Source organism: Carlito syrichta, unplaced genomic scaffold (genome assembly GCF_000164805.1).
Source record: "Carlito syrichta isolate Samal-C Ts95f unplaced genomic scaffold, Tarsius_syrichta-2.0.1 Scaffold123281, whole genome shotgun sequence".
Lineage (NCBI taxonomy): Eukaryota > Metazoa > Chordata > Mammalia > Primates > Tarsiidae > Carlito > Carlito syrichta.
In genome coordinates, this window is record NW_007067377.1 from 12,020 (window position 1) to 18,584 (window position 6,565).

At 53.8% G+C, this 6,565-nt stretch overlaps 1 protein-coding gene across 1 annotated transcript in view; it reads right to left on the reverse strand.

Moving 5' to 3' along the window:
* Positions 1–6,565, reverse strand: part of PADI6 (peptidyl arginine deiminase 6) — a gene marked incomplete at its 3' end in the record, with an annotated part of 26,089 nt that overhangs the window by 11,047 nt on the left and 8,477 nt on the right. The window contains exons 6-8 of the mRNA XM_008048250.1: positions 6,416–6,541; positions 1,534–1,712; positions 1,230–1,333 (exon numbers count right to left, since the gene is read on the reverse strand). Of these exons, the coding sequence (XP_008046441.1) occupies positions 1,230–1,333; positions 1,534–1,712; positions 6,416–6,541 (409 nt within the window). The remainder of the gene's footprint in view (positions 1–1,229; positions 1,334–1,533; positions 1,713–6,415; positions 6,542–6,565) is intronic.

A 6,565-nucleotide genomic window follows, 5' to 3' on the forward strand; every position in this document is an offset into this window, starting at 1 on the left:
GTCAAGTTGCCCAGGTGGGTCTCGAACCCGCGGGCTCAGGCAATCCACTCACCTCTGCCTTTTACTTGTACCCAGTTGTCCTCACGCCGAGCACTGGTGCACACAGACCCCTTGGTGGCTTTCCCCCAGCTGTGCCCGCTGGATCCTCCCTCCCCTTCTCTCTGGGCACGTGGCCACGCGCTAGAGACCGTTCCGGTCTGCCTGAAGCTGGCTGTGGCCCGGCCTCCTCAGGCCTTGGGCACATGAGGAGCAGTTCCGGGGACTCCCTGGCCCCCAGCAGCAACCGCAGGCAGCGCCGCCTGGACTGAGATCTTCCCCTTCCTGCGGCCTGGGCCTAGAATGTGCGTGCTCAGCTTCCATCGTAAGGCAAAGACACCACCCCAGGGGAAAGCATTACAGCAAGACTGAAAGGAGCCAGGGCTCCTCATGGCAGCATAGGGCGAGAGGCAGCAGCAGACAAAAGGGAGCCCGGAGCCACTGTGTTCAGGGTCCGGAGGGGCCCACAAGGCTTTGCCCTAACATCCCGGACCCACAACGCCCTGCCCGCCTAAGCTCCTCCCCCACCCGCCCTCCAGCTCCTGCTTGTTTGCTTCTGGTTCTGCAGATGCCCCGTCATCCCCGGGACACACTTTCTTGCTCTTACCTCTCCATCCTTTGCCCTGATTTAGGGTACACGGTGCTACCAAAAGCCCTATTGTCTGACCCTCCATAAGAATGGGGGACTTTCCAGGGGTGGTGGCTCACACCTGTAATCCCAGCACTTTAGGAGGCCACGGCAGAAGGATTGCTTGAGCCCGGGAGTTTGAGACCTGCCTGGGCAACATAGTAAGACCCCCATCTCTACAAAAAAAAAAAAAAGCTGAGTGTGGTGGCGTGTGCCTGTAGTCCCAGCTACTTGGGAGGCTGAGGCAGAAGGATCGCTTGAGCCCAGCCGTTTGAGGCTGCAGTGAGCTGTGAGTGTGCCACTGCACTCCAGCCTGGGCGACAGAGTGAGACCCCGAGTCAAAAAAAAAGGAAAAAAAATGGGGGACTGCCTCATTCACTGTCCTACCCCTGGCTTTGGGGGTATTCAGACACACCTATCAGATAACTGTCTTGAGGCCGGGCCAGTCTGCTCAGAAGGAGAATTCTCACTCTTCTGGTGAGACATCCTTTACCACTCGCTCTGCACGTAGCAGGAGGAAGGCACAATTATGAACACCACCTGGTGTGGGCAGCCAGGGTCTTACCTGCACAGGTACACCTCCAGAGGCATCTGGGTGCTAGGAACGAAGATGCACGGGGCCACTCGGAACACCACCGTGTCTTGGTACACTGGGGTCTCTGGGACTGACTGTAGCAGAAACCGAGGTTCCATTGGCAGCCTGCCTCCACGTCTGCTCCCTCCCATCCTGTAGGGTCCCCCCACCTTCTGCGGCTTCCTTCCCGTAACTCCAGCACCCCGCCTCTAGAGCCCACCATGCCTCACCTCCCCAACCCCTGGCATCCACCCCATCATCCTAGTCCAAGGACTCTGTGCATCCGTGGACATACCAGGTCTTGAGAATCTTCCACCAGGGAGGCAGAGTAGGAGATCAGGCCTGAGAAGCTGGCAGATGGGAACTCGATAGCTTCCACATACAGGGTCTCCTTCAGGTGGTCCCCGAGGAGGGCCAGGGTGTAGGAGTGCTGGCCGGGCCCCAGTGCCAGCTCAAACACGCTAGAGCTGTCTTCTAAGAGAGAGAGAAGGTACAGACCGGCCCCTGAGGTAGCCTGTGCCGGTCACCACATGTGATGGTCAAGGGACTGGCTCATTCCTCGTGTCAGAAACTGGGCTGCTGGAGCCACGCTGGCCTGTCCGTCCTCGTGTTTGTAACATTCAGGGCTTAGCAGACAACCAGATGTTTGCTCACAAGCAAGGGCCATTCGACACACTTAGAAGATTCATTGCCTCTCAAGACTTGGGGACTCAGATGATGCCTGCCTTCAAGACTTGGGGACTCAGATGACACCTGCCTTCAAGACTTCTGTGTGTGGGGTGAAGACTCATGTAGGTGGGCCCACGCTTTAGCTCATGAACCCAATTTTTGGGAGAATATCAAAGTCTAAAGGCAAGAAACTTGGTGTACAAAGTCGGACTTGGCAGCCTCACCTGAGAAGGTCAGACCCATCCTGACACCAGGAAGGTTAGGGAAGCCATCTGCAGGATGGACTATGCGTCTGTTAGGGGCTTCTGAAGAAGCCATTTTTTTTTTGTTTTTGCTTTTGTTTTTGTTTTTGAGTCAGAGCCTCACTCTATCACCCAGACTGGAGTGCAGTGGCCGCTCCTGGCCACCGCAGCCTCGACCTGCCGGGCTCCGGTGATCCTTCCGCCTCAGCCTTCCAAGTAGCTGGAACTACAGGAGTGCGTTACCATGCCCAGCTGATTTTTGATTTATTGTAGAGATGAGGGCTCGCCAAGTTGCCCAGGCGGGTCTCGAACCCGCGGGCTCAGGCAATCCACTCACCTCAGCCTCCCAAGGCGTGGGATTACAGGCTGAGCCACCAAGCCCGGCTAGCCATGTGTTCTTATACTTCTACAAGCTCACGTCCTTCTGATTACTTGGGTCAATTAAACACAAAAACCATTCATGGAAAAGACCAGGAGGAGGCTGGCCCCACAAAACAGTTCTCTCTCGCTAACTAGATCCCAGATCTGTCCGTTTTCCATGCCAGAGCACCCTGGTCCAAGGGCACCGAGCTTCTTCCTCCTGGGCCGCTGGAACTTCCTCCTACCCAGCCTTACGGTCTCTGTCCTTCTTATCCTTTCCTGACATGGCAGCTCTGGTCCTGTTGCCGGCTGTTCCCATTTAAAGCCTTCAGGTAGACTCTTACTTGGGGAACCCTAAAACTATATCCTCCTTGGCCACCAGAGCCCAAAAGATTGGGAACCACATGCTCCTCAGACCTCCTGTACGTCCCATGCCAGACACCTCTGTGTCTAGCTCCTACGTGCCAACAGTGGCTGCTGTGTTCATGGCCATTCTGCTTCAAGGTCCTATTCCAACAGTGATAGCCAGACTAGATGCCACCTTCAAGCCAGACCTGGTTGGCTCTCCCATGCAGCCACCTCGGTGAGTCTCCAGCCCCAGATCCTTCTGCTGCCGACCCACAGCCTCCTCCCTCCCGCCTGCCCTTCTCAGAGCCTGAGATCTACCCTGTACCCACTCCTCCGCACATGCTGTCACTCCCACACCTTTAACTTGCTGGCCTGGAAAACCCCAACTCTGGTTAAGCCACGTCCTTAAAATCCACTCTCGCAGCAAGAAAAACCACCACGTGGGAAAGCCTCATTTTGGGATATGACCAAACCTCAGAGTGAGCCTGTTACCACCTGGAAACACTATTGGGTCATTCCTGTCCATTGACTTCCCCGCCTGTATACCGTGTTCCTAAGATTCTCTTCCCCTGGCTCCATACCTCACCTTAGCTGGCTCAGGCTCGTGTGTTCACAGATGTGCTGGCATTCTACCATCTTCAGATGCGCCCCCCCACATTCCTTGCCAGTCCTCATTATCACCACCACACGACTCCCTTTATGGCAAATTCTCTCCATGGTCTGCATTTGCTGTGCCTGCCCCTATCCACCTGGCTTTAATACCTCTGTTCTTTTTTTTTTTTTTTTCCTGAGTTGGAGTCTCACTCTGTTGCCCAGACGGGAGTGCAGTGGCCGCTCCCGGCCACCGCAGCCTTGACCTGCTGGGTTCCGGCGATCCTTCCATCTCAGCTTTCCAAGTAGCTGGAACTACAGGCACGCGCTACCATGCCCGGCTCATTTCTGATTTACTGTAGAGAGGGATTACAGGCTGAGCCACCAAACCCGGCTAATCCCTCTGTTCTTAACAGGGTCACTCTTGATGGTTGTTCTGAGGACCATGACTTCACTAGGGGCACGGGCATCTTAGTCTCAGCAGCATTTGCCATGATTGGTCGCTGCTTTCCTGAAAGGCTGCCTTTATTTCTAAAACCTTGTGAGCTGGCATTCTATTTCTCTGGAAACTTCTTCCCAGACCCCTTTGCTATATTGTTTAGATGAGTGGCTCTAGCCTTAGCATGTTTCAGAGGTACCTGGAGGTCTTAAGACACTGTGTTGTATTGCTCTAGATGTTTGCATTTTTATTTTTTTTTTTGGTCATAAGACTGGAGTGCAGTGGCATGATCATGGCTCACCACAGTCTTAAACTCCCGAGCTCAAGTGATCCTCCTATCTCCACCTCCCAAGTAGGTGAGACTACAGGTACACGCTACCATACCTGAATAATTTTTTTGGTAGAGACAAGGTCTTACTACGTTGCCTAGGCTGGTCTTAAACTCCTGGGCTCAAGCAATCCTCCCGCCTCAGTCTTCCAAAGTGCTAGGATTACAGGCTTGAGCCACTGTGCCTGGCCTGAAATAAGCTTTTTTTTTTGAGTTAGAGTTTCACTCTGTTGCCCACGCTAGAGTACAGTGGCACACTCACAGCCATCGCAGTCTCGAACTGCTAGGCTAAGTAGCTGGAACTACAGACACACACCACCAAGCCTGGCTAATTTTTGTGGTTTATTTTAGAGATGAGGTCTCACCAAGCTGCCCAGACTGGTCTCGAATCCCTGGGCTCAGGCGATCCTCTCGCCTTAGGCTCCCAAAGGCTGAGCCACCATGCCCAACCATAAACTTTTTAAGAGAGAGAGAAGCAAGTTGTTCGCTGCAAGCCACGTGACGAAGTATGGCATCTTTAGGAGGCTACATGAGCCAGTAGACTCCTGGGTGGACTTCCCAGGCCCACTGGACCTAGACCAGCCAAACAGTTGTCTGTCCTTGGTAGGTCTCATTGCACCAGAGTGGCCCTCTGAGGCAGACCCAGACCCATGGGTCTCTAGGGCCCACTCCTAGCTCAAGTGTAAAAAGACCACATCCGATCCAACCTAGGCTTTCTCTCCTGGCTAATCCCAGGCCACATTCAAGTCCAGCAGTGACCTCTGGTCTACAGAAGAGATGGAAAGAAAGACCAGGAACTGAGGCTGTGAGCATAGGCGAGGAAGTGGCAGAGGAGTGTTCCCCAGGGTGGTGGCAGAAACAGTCCCCTCTGAGACTAGGCACAGACCATGGGGCTTCCGGACTGCCTAGCTGAAGGTAAACGTGACTTTAAAAGAAGGCAGCAGCCGGGCTCGGTGACTCAGCCTGTAATCCCTCTCTTGGGGAGGCTGAGGTGAGTGGATTGCCTGAGCCCGGGGGTTCGAGACCCACCTGGGCAACTTGGTGAGACCTCATCTCTACAATAAATAAAAAATGAGACAGGCGTGGTAGCGCGCACCTGTAGTTCTGGCTACTTGGAAGGCTGAGGCGGAAGGATTGCCAGAGCCCAGCAGGTCGAGGCTGCAGTGGCTGGGAACGGCCACTGCGCTCCAGTCTGGGCAACAGAGTGAGACTCCAACTCAAAAAAAAAAATAAATAAATTAAAGGCAGCAGCATACTGACTTGTAAAAGGTGGTGGTTATGCTTCCAAAAGCAGAGATCTCAATTTGAGAAGTTTCGAGGCATGAAATATCAAGACAGCATAGGGAAACAAACAACTTAGTTGAGGGTACTTGGCTGGAATTGGGCACATCTGTTGCCAAGACTGGTGGCCCTTCAGGTCTTTACCTATAGAAAAGGGCATGCTATCTGCCTCCCCAGGGGGGAGAAAGGCTGAGGATGGGGGTGGATGGCGTGGTGAGGATGGGACATAGGTGCCACTTGTGGCTGCAACTCTGGCTTTTTAGCCTTGGCTTGTAGAGATTGAATATGGTGGGTCTTAGTTAAGAACGAAGATAGGATGTTCTTTTTTTTTTTTTTTTTTTGAGTTGGAGTCTCACTCTGTCACCCAGACTGGAGTGCAGTGGCACGCTCCTGGCCACCGCAGCCTCGACTTGCTGGGCTCCAGCAATCCTTCCGCCTCAGTCTTCCAAGTAGCCGAAGCTATAGGCGCGTGCTACCATGCCTGGTTAGTTTTTGATTTATTGTAGAGACAAGGTCTCAGGTAATTCACTCGCCTTGGCCTCCCAAAGTGCTAGGATTACAGGCTGAGCCACCGAGCCCGGTTGAAGACCGGTTTTTTTGAGAGGAGTTATTGGGAGATGTCATCTAACCTGTGTAAGGTGAAAGCTACCACATCCACTAACACACAGTCCTCCTTTCTGGCTACAAGAGTCCTACAGGGCTGGCATCACCACCCATGTGTTACAGATGGAAGAAAGTGGCTTGGAGCTACGATAACTCACCCCTGTGTACAGACTTGGTCTATGTGGACGGTGATGGCCAGAGAATCCCAAGGACACAAGTTCAGCCACAACAGCCCCTGACCTGCAGTGCTAGGCCCCCAGCAGGCCCCCACCCTGGACGTCGAAAGCCCAGGCAGAGCTGGTGCAGGGACACTCACTCTGGGGCCGGTAGACTCTCGCCTTTTCCGACTCCTCCTCAGAGGTGTGGAGGACCAGTCGGTATTTCTTTAAGACGCAGCTGGGGCCTTGGACACTCAGTGTCATCTGGGACAGATTCTTCATTTCTGGACAAAAGACAAGGTGAAGGT